General features: G+C 38.9%; 1 protein-coding gene across 7 annotated transcripts in view; it reads left to right on the top strand.

Moving 5' to 3' along the window:
- RAPGEF6 (Rap guanine nucleotide exchange factor 6) overlaps window positions 1-16,702 on the top strand; it is a 230,347-nt gene that overhangs the window by 178,030 nt on the left and 35,615 nt on the right. For 4 of the 7 annotated variants that reach the window (XM_060240482.1, XM_060240485.1, XM_060240487.1 and 1 more), the window contains 6 exons: window positions 669-826; window positions 4,293-4,307; window positions 8,544-8,784; window positions 9,667-10,050; window positions 11,595-11,806; window positions 14,743-14,866. In XM_060240482.1, coding sequence (XP_060096465.1) covers window positions 669-826; window positions 4,293-4,307; window positions 8,544-8,784; window positions 9,667-10,050; window positions 11,595-11,806; window positions 14,743-14,866 — 1,134 coding nt within the window. The remainder of the gene's footprint in view (window positions 1-668; window positions 827-4,292; window positions 4,308-8,543; window positions 8,785-9,666; window positions 10,051-11,594; window positions 11,807-14,742; window positions 14,867-16,702) is intronic. The other 3 variants (XM_060240486.1, XM_060240489.1, XM_060240484.1) reach the window with 1 other exon arrangement.

Genomic DNA, 16,702 nt, shown 5'->3' with positions numbered 1-16,702 from the left:
AGATTAGGCGGAATGTGTGTGACTGGTCCAAGGTTACCCAACAACCTCCCATGTCATTGTGGGGATTCAAACCTGAATCTCCTAGATTCTAGTCTGACACTAACTGTTACATCATGCTGGTTCACTGGTTCATGATGGAGACAGTGACAAACAGAAACCTGCTTAATGTAGCGTATCAGCATGCTGGTAGAACCCTCCTCAAAGATTTCATTAAGAGTCCTTGCATAGGTATTTAACAATAGTTTTTGAAAGATCCTTTCCATTAGAGAGGTATTGACAGTTGTATGAATTAAAGGGCTCAGTGCCCAAGTGCAGAATCTGGCACGTACACTCCTCAAGTCTTTGTTGACATTTCTCAGGAAAACAAACTGGTCTGATCGGTACAGTAGTAACTAGACGGTGCTCTAAATACCTTCAATGCCTGTGTACTAATCAAATAAGCATCCAAAGCAAAGCAGAGGGAGCTGTTGTCAGCAAAGCACCGTTTTACTCCAAAAGGTCACAGACGTAGCAGCATGTAAGCAACAAAAGGAAAAGAAATAAACTATATTCAAATTTTAATGTTTCTAATGTTAGTAAATGTTGCCACTTACCTTCCCTGATGTGCATATAGCAGCAGCATTTCTGTACTGTCTAAATACAAGGAACTTTTGAAATTTCTTTTACAGTGATGGAAATGTAAGCCAGTCACAGGACGACAGTATTGTAGGCACCAGACAGTGCAGACACAGTGTGGCAATTATGCCTATTCCCGGCACACTGTCATCCAGCAGTCCAGACCTCTTGCAGCCTACAACCAGCATGTTGGATTTCTCTAATCCATCAGGTAAAATATATATATTTTGATATATATTTGATATACATATATATATTTCTCCAATTCATATCTTTAAAAATGTCCTGTTTTCTCTGAAGACTCTGTCGTTGCTGTTTTAATAAAACAAATACTGTATAAACCGTTGCCCTTTTGCAGCGTGCTTTTGGAAATTTAATATGGTTGCATGTTTACTTAATCATGCCAACAAGTTCAGTAAAGTGACCTGCACGGTTAACGACTTGTAAAGGTAACAGCTTATTTCTTTTTATCAGTGAAAGAGACTACCCTTTTGTGGGTTAGTCCTCCCATCCACTCCAAAGGCAGGATTTGTGATGGAAGGCTTTGTAGACTGTTTCTGTTTCTAGTGGAAGGTGGATCCTAGGTACATGCCTTGACTGATCTGCAGAAGTAGCACTTTGCAAAGCTCCATTTGCCCAGTCACCGTTTCGAACGCATACTTGGAAAACAAAAAGGATGTTAACAAAAAAGCCTATTAAAAGAAGATTCTTTCACCCATCACATGGCTCCTTTCAGCCATTAATGATGTAAAATCATGGAGACGCCCACAAAGACTTACCCAAGAAACAGCAGAGGGGGCAGGCCCTATGAATGCAAGGAAAGGGGCATCCTTCATAGGTGGAGCTTACATTTACCGTCTTCATTCTTGCCAACCCCTGAACTCTGCTGCCCACACTACACAAGTTAGGTGCTCTAGCTCATTCACAACAGCTGCCTCTCCATCTGGCAGGCATCTGGCACCACATGAGATCTCAGTGAGCAGCCTTTCCTTCAGTTATATAGTAGGTGATGCAAATGGTTTCTAACTAAGACCCAGAAGAGGTACTGCCAATCAAAGTTGGCAATACTGACCTTGATGGATCAATGGTGTCTTAGTGTAGAAGAGCTTTAAGTTTTCACCAAGGAAACCACATTTATTAAAAAAGTATGCAGGAGACCTGATGACATGTGAAGATCTAAAGTCTCATGATTGCTTATATAGGCGGGCCCACCCCCACTCCCATGCTCTCCAGTGATTCCTACTTCAGTTTCAGGATAGTATAACCAGGTAGTACTACACTTCAGGAAACCTGACACTCCCCTCACTGGTGGCTCTAAATCTGGAACCTGTTGGTGGGCAGACCATTGAGGGCCCAGAACCAATTGAAATAATCACAGATATCAAACCAGTGGGTTGAGAAGGGCTTTGGCTCATCTTCCTAGCCCAAGTCAAATGGTCAAGGTCCAAGTCACAACACTGCAGAAACTCAAAGCAATAAAGCTAGCCAATCTTGTCTTTTTACACCTGTTAGAAGGCAGACATGTCTTCTCACTAATTGACAACACCAAGGCAAAAATCCATATGAACAGGCAACAGGAAGCCACTCTATCATTCTACTGAGTGGAACACCACACCTCAGCTATATCGGCACAATGCCTCAATGGTAAGCTGAATATCAAGACTCTTTTGTCCAGCACCTGGATCTGAGAAAGTGGGCCATAAATTGAGCCATCTTGTGAGTTGTTGTCAAAAACCTAGATAGACCAGCAATCCTCCCCAAACAAATTATCAGTTCTATTTGTATATTTAGCATATTTATATGCCTCTTTATTCCTTGAATACAACACTTAACACATCTTACAGTGTTAACATTCTAGACAATTTAAGATGACAATTTAATACATCAGAACATCCATTGTTTATAGCACTATTGTGTGAGCATGTGTGTGTTAGGTGCCGTCAAATTGCTTCCAACCTACAGTGACCCTATGAACTAATGACTTCCAAAACATCCTATTGTTAAGTCTTGCAAACTGAGGGCTTGCATTGAGTAAATTCATCTTGTGTTGGGTCTTTCTCTTTTTTTTTCTGTTTTCACTTTTCCTAGCATTATTGTCTTTTCCAGTGGCTCTTGTGTTCTCATAATATGAACAAAACATGACAGCCTCAGTTTAGTCCGTTTAGCTCTAGGTCTATAGCATATGCAGTAATTATATCTAGTGCTGGACTTGGCCCCTGACATGCAGATTTGAATATCCATGCAATGGAGCCAGATAGGCAGTAGATCAGGAGTCCCCAATATGGTGCCTACCAGCACCTTTCTGAATTATGTCAAATATTTTTAGCAAGTGGATGTGGCTGGGTGGGAATTCTTGCTCAGCAGGTCTTCTGATTGGCTTTGCAGATTAAAATAATATTGTTTTAGCAGCAGCTGCCTCTATAACATTGTTTTATTCTATTGCGTCTTGTCTAGTGTTTTTTTTTTAAGTTACTCCTCTTATTCATTAATTTGAACTGTGTGTGTGTGAGAGAGAGTCTTGCCCTCCACCACCTGAGGTGGCCATTTTATGGTTGGCTCAGCTTCCCATGACAGTCATTCTGTGCCACTGCATCAGAAATCCAAAAATGCCCACCAGCTAAAAAAAGGTTGGGGACCCCTGCTGTAGATTTTCTCACTAAAATCTTCACATTATACATTCTGGGTCAGTAAAGCCTTATCTTAGAAAATATTTCATAGGCTTTCTCCCCCTCCCCCACTTCTGTGTTCTACAACATTTCCATTTTTTCCATCAGAAAAATGGGGCAGGGAGAGAACCTTCAGAGACACCCCGCCCACTGAACTTTCTGCAGTCTCTCCCCAGACATTCACATTGTTAACTGCCTTGTGTGGAAGGTCCACCAGCAATAAATTATAAATTATTTTATGTATTATAAGTACTGTATAAATGATTTACAGTACAATCATATGCAGGTACTCCAGTCTAAGCGTATTGAATCCTATTGAAATCAAATCTGCGGATCTGTTTATTCTAATAACACTTTCCAGGTATATGGATAGAGAGAAAATTTGTTGTAAAAACTAGTTAGGTACTACTAAATAGCACCCATCAACTATTTCTGTCAAAATTACTTTACAAATATCCAATGATTTCTGCAATTGTGACTACTTTTGCAACTCTTCCATAATTTTGTTCTTCTAAATATTTGTAACTTCCTTCTGAACTACCATCTAAATTGTCTAATGATTAATTTGTATCCAGCCATTTGTTCTTGATCCTCAGTGACCTTTAACCTAAACAACCCCTCCTTATTACTATATTAGTCCCCTGACACTTTCAGAATGTGTCATCATATTGTTTCTCCTCTTTCCAATAAGCCAAACGGGCCAGAAACATGATAAAAGTGACTTGTGTGATTGTATGGTTTGTTTGTATTGTAGCTTAATTATTCATTTCGTTTACTACCTTGTAGTATAAGGTTATGTTTATGCAACAGCTTATTTAGCAGTTTCAGTTTAGATGTCTTTTCAGATATCTTTTCACTGACTTCTTTCTTTCAAATAGAAGCAATAAGCATTCTTATTTACTATTTTTAATATGAGACAAATCAAAGGTATTTTTCATAATTTTTTACTATATGCCTATGTAACATCTGGATCCTGACTTTTTTTTCCCTCTCCACTTTGTCATCCTGCAGCAGTTGGTTTTTACTGTAAGTATTCCAATCACTGGTGTAACCTGGTATTCATTATATTTCATGTATTGTGTTTTCAGACATACTAAAAAAATTGAAAAACCTGTTTTAAGCATTTAATGTCATCCTCATATTCAATCTTTAATAGATGGATCCCATTTATCAAAGTATTTTTCAGTCAAATGTCTGGTTTAAATGAATCAGACTTTAAATGAGTCAGACTTTATAATAGTTCTTTAGTTGCTTTTAATGTATAAACTAACATATTCAATAAATTATTGCTCTTTTGAGGGTTAGAGATGACTGCCTCCTTCATTTCTAAATATGAATAATGACATTTACCTATAAAATATTTACCCAGTAGTCATTATAGTCACTTTTTTACAATACATATATAACAAAGAGGGCGTGATTTAGCATAGAACAAAGAGGTGTGCAAGAAAAACTAATAGGTTAGAATAAAGATCATGACTAATTGTAGATTTTCCGGGCTGTATGGCCGTGGTCTTGGTATTGTGAGACCTGACGTTTTGCTAGCAGTTGTGACTGGCATCCTCAGAGGTATAACCTAGAAAACTGGAGTTCTTTCTGGGTCAAAGTGAGAAGAAAATGGTAGGCAGGTAATTTATATCTACTCAGGAAGGTAGGGTAGAGCTGAGTTATTATCTTGTAGGAGCTTTCCAGGCTGTGACATGCTACTGGAGGAGCTTTCCTGAAGAGGTTCTTTTATTTATGGATTGGCTATTGGAATTCTAATCTTATCTGTAGTGCTGTTGTAAGCATTTTGTGTTTTTCAGGAGTGGAAACCATGCCCTATTCATTTTTAAACTCTCTTCCTGTTGAAACTGTGTTTATGTTTATGAATCTCAACGGCTTCCCTGTGTAATATGATATGGTAATTGGATGTGTTGTCCAGCAATACAGTATCTTGGAATAAGATACTGTGTTCTGTTTGAATTAGGCTATGTTCAACCACTACTGATTTTTCAGGTTGGCCAAGTCTGCAGTGACTTTCATTTACTTTTATTCTTGTCTGGATGCTACATTGTGTGGTCCCGCCTGGCATGTCACAGCCTGGGAAGCTCCTACAAGATAATAACTCAGTCCTACCCCACCTTCCTGAGTAGATATAAATTACCAGCTTACCATCTTCTTCTCAGTTTGACCCAGAGAGAACTCCAGTTTTCTGGGTTATATCTCTGAGGATGCCAGTCACAGTTGCTGGTGAAATGTCAGGTCTCACAATGCCAAGATCACAGCCATACAGCCTGGAAAATCTACAACAACCAATGAACTCCAGCCTTGAAAGCCTTCAACAACATAAGATCATGACTGCTTACTTTAATGAAGTTCTCCATTGCTAGCCATATTTACCTTGCTGCTGAGGCTCACATCAGTTGGGTTTGGCATTCTAGGTGATATATTTTACAGGAGGTTGTGGGCCATATTTCAAAACTCCTTGGATTCATTCTTGTGTATGAGAATACACATAAACAAAATTTGAGTCCACTTGGCACCTTTAAGACCAATGAAGTTTTATTCAAGGTATAAGCTTTCATGTGCACATGTACTTCATCAGATACACTGAAATGGAAGAGAACAAAGTTAGAGTCCAGTGGCACCTTTAAGATATATAAAGTTTTATTCAAGCTATCAGCTTTCATGTGTTGCACTCACACTTCCTCAGATACATAGAAATGGAAGACAACTGCTACCTTCCATTTCTATGTATTTGAGGAAGTGTGCGTGCACACAAAAGCTCATTCCTTGAATAAAACTTTTTGGTCTTAAAGGTGCCACTGGACTTTGTTCTATTGGTTCAGACCAACATGATTGCCCACCTGATTGAAATGGAAGTTACCAGTTCATACATATAGGTAGAGGGTGAACAGCAAGTTAGCATACAACATAATGAAGATGTTTAACAGATTAAGGGACCAAATAGGAATTGATGGAGTATAACAACAGGGTCTCAGTTAATTATTCTCAGCATCCCACAATTAAGAAGGGTACATTTAAACATCCATCTCCAATGTTGATGTGTTTATTTGCTTCACTATGTCCCCCCCCGCCCCCCAAAATTAAATCCAAACAAATGGTGACCATATAAATTAAACATTATTCCTGTTTGGTCCTTGCATCTGTTAAATATCTTCATTATGTTGTATGCTGATTTGCTGTTTACCTTCTACCTATGTCTGTGGACTGGAAACTTCCATTTCAGTGTATCTGAAGAAGTTTGTGTGTGCGCATGAAAGGTTATATCTAGAATAAAGTTTTGTCGGTCTTAAATGTGGCACTGGACTCAGATTTTGTTCTGTTGCTTCAGACCAGCATGGCTCCCCATCTGAGAATATACATGATTATTCTTTGTCTGGTAGGAATGTTGAGATTATAACAATCAAAGTTTCTAGTTGTTCATAGCCTTGGTGCTAAGTAGGAGACATTTCTGAACTTGCTATGTTACAATAGGATAGAAAAAATGCTTATATGTTGACTGATATAAATTTTTAGTATCTTGCTGATCTTTTCCCTTCCATCTTCATTGGGGTAGTAGAATGGATTTGTAAGGCTGGTTCTTTTTAGATTTGAATGCCGAGGTTGAGAACTAATAATCTTGTTTTAACTCAGACTTGATTCAGACATGTGGAGAAAGCACGGGGTTGTTCCCAGACTGCGCCACTTTAGATTGCAAATGTGGATTACCTTGTTTCAATGTTTTTTCTTGTAAAGAGAACTGTTGTTCTTGCAAATCTACTGAATCAAAGAGACACATGAGTCTTAAATAGAACAGATGAAAAGGAAAATGCCGTGAGTTTTGACTATATGTTTGAATACTGTATCTGGAAATCTTTTTTTACATGGAGTCTAGGGGTGTGTGGTTGGCTGAATCCAAGCCGAAAAAATACCCAGAAAATACCTTATTGGTATTTTTCAGTTATTGATTCACTTTGGATATTGGACATCTATCTGAAATGGCCAAGCCCTGAAAATCCCCAAAATATTTGGGATTTCTGGAACCACCAGATAGATGACCTTAAAGGCATTTAAAGGCCTTGCAGTCCCTTTAAATGCCTTTGGGTGAACTCACTGTAGCTTGGCTGGGGCTAGCTCCTCTTGCAGCACAATATAAACCAAGCTTCATAGGAGCTAGCCCAGCATTGGCCAGGGTGACTCAGAGCTCTCAGCTCATGCCAACCTGGCTGATCTTCAGCTGGCTCCTTTTGCAACTTGGTTTACACCAATATATTACACTTTACACCAATATATATCACTTATATTAAGCTGCAAGAGGAACCATTCCCAGCTGAGCTGTGGTGAGTTCACCTGGAAGGTGTTTAAAGAGACTGTGAGATCTTTAAACACCTTCAGAGTTCTCCCAGCTGTGGAGACTTGCATCTTTGAAAAGGCATTTTAAAGGACTGTGATTCCTTTAAATGCCTTTTCAATTCTCTGTGGTCCCCATAGGGTATAATGGAGCAAAAAAAAAAATCAGGTTTCTCAAATATTTCCCAAAACTGAATGCCATACCAAGTATTTGGATTCAGGAATATCAGGCAGTATTGATATTTGGGGGATTCAATATATGAACCCTAAAAATACCAGGGGTTTTTTCGTACACCCCTAATGGAGTCACGTACAGATCCATGATTTCTGAAAAAGCAATTCTATATTTTTGGTATTTTGCTTCATTTTGTTGGTATTGAAGAGGGTTCTTTGTAAGAAGGAAATAAGCCTATGGTCGTTTAAACTGTATGGGACTGTTCTCTATTACATTTTCCAAACTAGGAAAATCTATGTAGTATTACCACTAAAAAAAATGTATTCATAAAAAATGAAGCCAAAAATTACATTTGAAGCTTGAAAACTCCATTGGTTCATGAAGCATGTATTTCTTGGTCATCATCCACATCAATCATCAAGTGCAGTTATTTCTTAACTTTTTGTACAATATCATTGAAAGTATAGAACAAAGAGTTGCCTCTTAGTGGCATAAGAAACATCAAAACCTTTAGAAATGAGGTCTATAGAATATAAAAGAGAGTTGTCAGAGATGCTTTAAACAATGAAATGGTATATAGTACCTTTGCTTCAGCCAAAGAATTATAGAAGGTTGTATGAAACATTCTTTTATAGTGATAAATTGTTTGCCTATAAGCAACAGAAAATCAATATGTATTAATAATGCAAAGCAGTTGATATGATTTTATCAATTATTTTTACCTATGATTTAAAATGTGTTTTCTGATGTAGATATTCCGGATCAGGTTATAAGAGTTTTCAAAGCAGATCAACAGAGCTGCTACATTATCATCAGCAAAGACACTACAGCAAAAGAAGTTGTAAAACATGCAGTGCAGGAATTCAATCTGTCAGGAGCGCCGGACACCTATTCTCTGTGTGAAGTTTCTGTGAGTCCTGAAGGAGTCATCAAGCAGAGAAGGCTTCCTGATCAGTTCTCAAAGTTAGCAGACAGAATTCAACTCAATGGGAGGTAAGTATGATTTGTTATAATTTTAAAATAAAGAGTAATGAAATAAAAGCTAAGTGGTTCTAATGAGATAACAAAGACCAGTATTGCATCCAGTGCAATAAAGTATCTAAAATTCACAAAACCTGAAACACTTGACAGGCTGCAGAAGGAGGAGAGAAGAAGAAGATGATATTGGATTTATATCCCGCTCTCCACTCCGAAGAGTCTCAGAGCGGCTCACAATCTCCTTTACCTTCCTCCTCCACAACAGACACCCTGTGAGGTGGGTGGGGCTGGAGAGGGCTCTCACAGCAGCTGCCCTTTCAAGGACAACCTCTGCCAGAGCTATGGCTGACCCAAGGCCATTCCAGCAGGTGCCAGTGGAGGAGTGGGGAATCAAACCCGGTTCTCCCAGATAAGAGTCCACCCACTTAACCACTACACCAAACTGGCTCTCCGACACCAAACTGGCCCAGCCAGCCCATGCCTCTTGAATCTCTTGGGCACTGTGAGAGGCACAGGGAGTGGTTAGAGCTGGGTATGCTGCAGAAGGAGGAACGAAACAAACTATCCCACACTTCTTTGGTGCTCTGAGAGGCGCAGGGAAGGGGGAAGAGATTGTCCTCCTTCTGCAGTCTGCCCAGGCTGCAGAAGAAGGAAGGAAGCCCAGCGAACCTATCCCTCTCGAGCACTCTGAGAGGTGCAGGGGGGGGGGGGGGGTTGCGGGCCAGATCTGAGCCTGCAGGGGGCCGGATCCATCCTGCAGGGGCCACCTGTTTGACAACCCTGCTTTAGTCTTACGTACAGCTGAATCGGAATTCTGTTTCCTGTTAACCAGCTAGTTTCCCCTCTGTGAAAGGATTCTAAAAGGCATTTAATGTTTGTTTCTAATTGTGCTTTTAGATATTATCTGAAAAATAATATGGAGACAGAGACTCTGTGCTCAGATGAAGATGCTCAAGAACTGCTTCGAGAAAGCCAGATATCCCTTCTACAACTGAGTACCATTGAGGTGGCTACTCAGTTATCAATGAGAGATTTTGAATTATTTCGGAACATTGAGCCTACTGAATACATTGATGATCTATTTAAACTTGAATCTAAAACAGGAAATGCTAACCTGAAACAGTTTGAGGATGTGATTAATCAAGAGACATTTTGGGTTGCCACAGAAATTTTATCAGAGTCAAACCAACTCAAAAGGATGAAGATTGTAAAACATTTCATTAAAATTGCTCTCCATTGTCGAGAGTGCAAGAACTTCAACTCTATGTTTGCTGTTATAAGGTAGAGTATTTGCATTTTAACAGGTAATAGAACAACAGACAACTAGATCTTTTTGCATTTGGGTGAAATTTGTTTCTGAAATTGACTGAGAAGTGAAAAGTTCTAGACCAGTTTCACACTAGACCTTTAATCCTGGTTTAGCCCTGACCCTAAGCTGACATTCTACACTAAAATCATAGAGTCATAGAGTTGGTTTCTCTGATTCTAGTGTAGAATGTCAGTTTGGTGACAGGGCTAAACCAAGATTAAAGGTCTAGTTCAAAATTGGTCCTAATGATGTTAATGAGAGTATTTTCAGTCACTTGAGAATAGTAGCTTTATCAAAAGTTGAGTGTTAGTTGGTTTACTTGTGATACACTTAATAAAAATCAAGCATTATAGAAACAGCCCTTTGACATTAAAGGATAGAAATGTTGGCTTTATTTATAGACCTTGTAATGCAATGGTTCTCTTCATACGCTTTGTTATATTGCAAAACACAAACAGAAAAACAAAGTCCTGTACTTGTAGTAATGGGGTATTACGTCAATATGTCTTCATTTTGCCCTGTTTGGTTTGAACCATTCACTTAAGCAAGTGTTTTTTTCATATCACACAGATCACAGTATTTTGCTTATGGGCTATAAAGACCATGTTAGGATATTTATTGTAGTCCGATACTTCTACCTCCCTTAAATAGAAGGATGAACTGGACAGTTCCTATTTGCAACTCCGCCCTTTTGAAATACTGGTTGTGCTGTTAATCTACAGCATTTTGCTTTGGTTTTTTTTTTTCAATCATCATTAATATTTAACACACTATTAATCCTTGTATGGTATCACTGACACAACATGGTTGTGGAGTTAATTTTGATGCCCAGATTGAAATTGTTTTCCGTTTTCCAATAGATACACTTTTGTCACACATGTGCAATAGTAGTCAAGATGATTAGTTGTAACTTACATTTTGGCTGACGTTCATACATAAATGGGTGGGTGGTGCAAGGATAATGCTATAGATAAACACGGTTAAGCAAATCAAGAGCGGACCATACAACCTTCCTTTCCTTTGTGAACCACAAATTCTCACCATATGCCTTAATCTGATAAATACCAGTTGCTAGTAATGTTCCATGATGTTAAGTCTACTTGGGGATAATTCATAACCCAGTATCCTAAATTAAATGGAAACTTTGGTTGTGCCCGAATACAGTTAATTTCACCTCTAATTACAGCTAAGGTTGGTGATGGAAATTTATGCTCCAAAATAAAAGGAGTTGCAGAGGAAACATACAATGTTGTAGCCTGCTTACATTTGCTTAACCATGGTTAAGCAATATTTGCTTGCAAGAGCAGAAGTTTTTCAGAAAGTCAAGGGATCATCTTTGTGGTGTGGGGAAGGGCTGTTTGCTTCTAATTATGTGGAAAATATGTTACATTTCATAAAAGCATAAGTATCTTCTGCACATGCAGCAGTATAATCCTATTATGCCATTCCAAAAATGGTTTCACATTAAGCAGAGTAGCCATAAGATTGCTGACAATGGGAATATTATCTTTTGCAGTGGTCTTAATCTGGCACCAGTTGCTCGACTCAGAGGAACATGGGAAAAGTTACCAAGCAAATATGAAAAGCACCTTAGAGACCTTCAAGATCTTTTTGATCCCTCAAGAAACATGGCAAAGTATCGCAACATCCTTAGCAGTCAGAGCATGCAGCCTCCAATTATTCCACTCTTCCCTGTTGTCAAGAAAGATATTACATTTCTGCATGAAGGTAACTCAAGTACCAAGTCAATTTAATGAGCTGCATATTAGTACTTCACTGGTATGTACTATGCTGTGATTTGCTGCCAAAAAGGAGCAATTGTTATACTATGTAATAGTATACATGCTTCCTCTGATTATGCAGTGTTGTGTATGTAACAGAAGAGTTAAATTTAAGATTTTAAAAAATCTTTGAAGAAATCTGAGGCTGCAGTCATAAGCTCACTTACTAAGGAAGTAAGTCCCATTGACATCAGTAATATTTTCTTCCAAGTAAATGTGTTTAGGGTTGTGCTGTTAGTTAGTCCTCCATTATGTCCCCAGAAGAGCATTATTCTCCATGGGCAGCAACCTGCTGGTGACCTCAGCCCTAAAGATATCTGGCTGCTCTTGACCAGGGCCAGGACCTTTTTGTTCCTGGCCCCAGTTTGGTGGAACTGTCTGCTGAACACCATCAGGACCCTGCAGGAATTTATGCAATTCCATAGGGCCTGTAAGGCGGATATTCTGCCAGGCTTTTGGTTGAGGACAGCAATGGTTACTATCTTCTGCTTTCTATATTCACCTCACCCCTCTTCTCCCCCTCCCTGCCCATGAAGTGGCCAACAGTCTGTAACTGCAATAATCAGAACTTGCCATCTGACCTTTTTAAAATTTGTGGTAGTAATATTACCTAGTTTTTACTGTACATCACTCAGAGCTCTGCAGGAACAGGGATTGGGTGATCCATACATCTAATTCATCATCTCATGATTTTTAGTTGATCTATTTATTTATTTTAGTTGGCTTGTATTCCACCCTTTCCTGCAAGTGGGCTCAGGGAGGATAGCAACATAAATTAGGCCACAATTAAAACATACAAATTAAAACCATATAGCAATACAATAAAACCACAAAACAGTAATATGCACCATATATGGCAATTTCAGTTGGGCACATTCTGCAGATTAGTACAGCTATGGACCAAGGATACAATAGGATGGTGATAATGGGATAGCATCACAGCAACGGAGGCTAAAACAGATGGAATAGGACGCCTGCTGCCTCAACCAAAAGCCTGGTGGAATAGCTCCGTCTTACAGGGTCTGTGAAATGGTAGTAAATCAGAGAGGGCCTGGATCTTTGTGGGGAGCTGATTCCACCAGGCCAGGCCCTTGGCCCTGATTGAGGCAAGTCAGACGTCCTTTGGACCAGGGATAATCAGTAGATGTGAAGCAGATTGTAATGATCTCTGGGGCGCATATGGAGAGAGGCCGTCCCATAGGTATGTCAGTCCCAGGCTGTGTAAGGCTTTAAATGTCAAAATCAGAACCTTGACGTGGATCTGGTACTCAACTGGTAGCCAGTGCAATTGGTACAGCGCAGCCAAATGCTTGCCCATGCAGTTAACAGCCGAGCGGCTGCATTTTGAACCAGCTGGATTGATTAACTGATTAATTCATTGAGTCAACATACATGCATTTATGCATGAAAAATATACACCTCTGAAAGACAAAAGTATACTTTATTTTTAAAATCCCTTTTCTGTAAGGGATGCCTCTTCTAGTACAGTATATGATCAATCGCTTCTCTTGGGTTTTGTAAGTATTTGTACTCAAGGAAATTAAAATGTTTAAAATAACCTGCTGCCGAATTAATTGTATTCCATTTTTCATCTGATGAGTTTAATAATCTTTGAGGCTGTATTAAAATCTATATTTAGTCTTTATTCTCTTTCAAATTAAATTGATTTCTAGAATGCAGTAGGTTTTTTCTATTTTGATTAAAATCCGTTTCCTGCTTCACGTTGTTTAAATGTAGCAAATAAACAAAGCATAGTAGATATACTGTCCTTGGATTTGGTTCTTGAATTCAGTTGCACAGCTACCTTGACAGCCTTTACTGTGGAAGCCAACATAACCACATCAACTTTTGTATGGGTTAAATAGGCACTATGTTCAGTTTTTATTTATTTTCTTGTTTCTCCCATTGGTAAATAATACAGAATATTCCAGTACCAAAAGGGCCAGCAATATCTGGGCACTCTTTGATACTCTGGCCTCTTCAGCAGAACATGAATCAATTTTTAAAAACCCAACTCTCTATAATGTGTGTGTAAGGAATTGTTTCCATTTAGTTTGCATAACAAGCTCAAACCATAATTTGGGAGTTTGTATGTAGTGGCATACTGTAGTTTGTAACTAACTTTTGAGGAAAATGGACATGAGGGTTCATGTGTAGAAGTCGAGGATTGATTTCATAGCACCAAACCATGGTGTAATCCAGCCCAGAGCAACTAAATTTAAGAGGGGGGACCTTCTGTGCTACTAATTAACTATGGTGATGATTCAGCCTGTGCTGCACAATTAATAAGCTGCATCTGCCAAAATTTTCTCTTCATGTAAATATTATAATAGAGGAATTCCATCCCCATTTTCATCTGGTCGCGGTAGCTTCTAAAACAAGTACAAAGTAAGAAATGGAAAAGGGACTTCGTTAATTTGGATTCAGGAGAACCAGATTAACAGGAACCATGTTCATAATTCTGGATCCCAAATAGTTGAAGATTAGACTTCTGCTACAGTGTATTACAGTGACAATAAATTCTATTTTCCCCAAATAATAAAGGTCCAGTACTGCCTATTTAACAGAGTTGATAATCTTTTTGCTATCCATTTAATGATCCTTTTATTGTTGGGAGATCAAACATAGTCAGATTGTTACATTTCCTCCTGCTGACAGCTGCCACCAAAATAACCTTCCAGGAGGAGTGGAATTAGCATTTTTACTGTGCTTGACTTGCATCTGCATTCTTACTGGCATCTTTTAGTGGTTTTGACTGATGCTTGAGTTTGTGACCCTTGGCATTTGACAAAGAGTTGTGATATATAAAGAAATCTCCTGCCAGTCACAGAAATGTATTGAGCACCGCTTAAAGGTTCTTTTGCACATATTTTAATTGTACAGGAAATGATTCAAAGGTGGATGGCTTGGTAAATTTTGAGAAACTCCGAATGATTGCCAAAGAGATTCGTCAAGTCATCAGAATGACCTCTGCTAACATGGATCCAGCTGTAATGTTCAGGCAAAGGTATGGTATTGAAAATGTAAAATGAATTATAACATTTGTGCATCCACATGGTTATGTTTTATTTCAGTTTCATTATTCATTAACATTTATCATGGGAAAGTTCTGGTACTGACCTTTAAGGTCCTAAATGGTCAGGGGCCCACATATCTTCAAGACTGCCTCCTCTGGTCTACCCCCCCCCCCAAAGAGCGCCACACTCTGCAGAGAAAAACCTACTGGTGATCCCCAACCCGAATGATATCCAGGTGTCCTTAACATGGTGGAACTCTCTGCCAAATAATATCTGAGCCCTGTGTGACTGAATACAGTTCCATAGGGCTTGCAAAGCAAAGATGTTCTGCCAGGCTTTTGGTTGAAGACAGCAATAGGTTCCACCTCACCTGACACTCCCCTGCCCTGTTTTTCACACACACACCACAAGGCAGTTATGCAATCTGAAGTTCTTAGCGCCATCTGGAAATGTCTTAACTGTGTATTATTTTACTATTCTGAATTGTTTTATTAAGCTATGAATGTGTTTTATTGGTGTTCACCACCTGGAGCCTTGTGCATGCAGGGGAGGGTGGTCTGAAAGTTTAATTTATAAATAAATAAATAAATGTGAAGTCCTATTAGTGTTGTCTGCAATATTATCTCAGTATTTAATATTCCACTTTACTTCCAAGGGACTCAGCTCAGCTTACAAAATCCAATTTAATAACAAAACAAAAGGTTAAAAAAAGGCATAAAAACCACAATTTAATAATCAAACAAGAAAAAGACAATAATAATATAGCACACCACATCCCAGGCCAATCTTGGATCTGCCAGCCTGGCTCACTTACAATCTTTAGCTCTCACCCTTCTATTCATATCTAGCCTAAGTAACTGGAAAAAAGGAAGAATGGAATCTCAGTCCAAATCTCATTCACCTGCTGTAAAGATGTTCCTGAATGCCCTTCCTACACTCTTCTAAAATTTGTACAGCTGTGTATTTTTTTTAAAAAGAAAAGGTTTATATTCCACATGTCTGAATGTATAATGCTTTAGACTAGGATTCTACATCTTGGAGAGAAAGTAGCATAGCAGTAATTTATTTATTTACTTACAGTGAGAGCTTTGTTAACCTACACCTGGTTCACCACAAAGTTCAATTGATGGGTTTGTTGGCCAATTTACTCAGATAGATGCTGGTAAAAGATTTGTTAACTGGCATATTTGGTTAACTAGCAACTCCAGTTATCCATGCATGTTAGTTAACAAAACTTTTCCTTTACATTTTTATCCTGCCATTCCTTCAGGACCTCAGGGCTGTACACTTTTGTCATTGGAACACCCCAGTAAGATTGAGAGAGAATTGCTGGCCCAAGGTCATCCCGTGATTTTCATGGTGAGTGGGGATTTGAACTCTGGTTATACCCAGGCCTCATCTAATACTCAGGCCACTATACCAGCCTGTCGTTGATTCGTCTGTAAGTGACCATTGCCCACAGCTGCTCATACTTTACATCAACCCTAAGGCTCTATTAACCCCAGCTCAGGACTCTGTAGAAGGCAGTGCATCTAGCCTTAGGAGACTCAGATGGTCCGTAAATGTATACAACGTTTTATCTCTAACCCTTAAAAGCCCAGCTATGGTTTCTCTGAGATTACTTTGTCACAGCAAAGCTCTGACGCTATTAAAACCTTTGCTGAAATCATCATGCAATTTAGGCCAAATTTTATAGATAATAGGCCCAAGAATACATTTTCTACAGCAAAAAATGACTGGTATGACCGTGAATGTAGAGAGTTCAAAAAGGTGTTAGTACAGACTATACCAGCCTGTCTAATATTTGGTACTGAAAATGTAATTCA

Source organism: Heteronotia binoei, chromosome 5, assembly GCF_032191835.1.
Source record: "Heteronotia binoei isolate CCM8104 ecotype False Entrance Well chromosome 5, APGP_CSIRO_Hbin_v1, whole genome shotgun sequence".
NCBI lineage: Eukaryota > Metazoa > Chordata > Lepidosauria > Squamata > Gekkonidae > Heteronotia > Heteronotia binoei.
This window is presented reverse-complemented; position numbering and strand designations above follow the sequence as displayed.